The sequence below is a fragment of the Pyxicephalus adspersus genome, chromosome 12 (assembly GCF_032062135.1).
Source record: "Pyxicephalus adspersus chromosome 12, UCB_Pads_2.0, whole genome shotgun sequence".
Lineage (NCBI taxonomy): Eukaryota > Metazoa > Chordata > Amphibia > Anura > Pyxicephalidae > Pyxicephalus > Pyxicephalus adspersus.
The window spans coordinates 770,087-770,650 of record NC_092869.1 but is presented as its reverse complement, the minus strand read 5'-3'; the positions used below and the strand labels follow the sequence as shown (position 1 = coordinate 770,650).

The 564-nt window shown below is 54.1% G+C and overlaps 1 protein-coding gene across 1 annotated transcript in view; it reads right to left on the bottom strand.

The window, feature by feature from the left end:
* Nucleotides 1-564, bottom strand: part of INTS3 (integrator complex subunit 3) — a gene marked incomplete at its 3' end in the record, with an annotated part of 35,522 nt that continues 34,958 nt past the window's right edge. The window contains 2 exon segments of the mRNA XM_072428653.1: nucleotides 1-53; nucleotides 317-470. Of these exon segments, the coding sequence (XP_072284754.1) occupies nucleotides 1-53; nucleotides 317-470 (207 nt within the window).

Here is a 564-nt window from a genome sequence, read left to right as displayed (position 1 = left end):
GCGGAGCCCTTCCTTTTCCGCTTGCTGGGCTTTGGCTTGGTGTCCTCCTCTTCCTGCAAAGAAATAAAGAATAAACGTCAATAGGAGGAGAACGCCCGCTCCCCTGTAAGGCTCCGCCCACCAGTTCTGACACTGACAAGAGTACGTCTGTCTGTATGGCTATTATCTCAGCAGGCATTCAGGAAGGAGAACCTAACTCCTAACTGGCAGGATCTACAAATCAGCAGACCCATAGAGGAAATATGGCTATAGGTAATAATGTATCGTATGCCCCGCCCACACAGCTGGCCCCTCCCACCATATCCCTGACTCCTACCGAGGCACTGCTGGATGCAGACTCCTCCTCAGTGTTGGTTGGCTGTGCTGTGGTCTTCCTGCTGCGTGGGCTTGTCATGGGGCCTTTCCGCCGGTTCTTTGGCGTTTTTGTTGAGTCCTCGTACTCCTCTGCCAGCGAGAAAAGGTCACTGAACCTGATAAAAGAACACAGGTGAGGTAAGTGGGGGCACAGCACCACCTACTGGGGATGGGGGGGGGTGCAGACTGAGGACACAGTGCCACCTACTG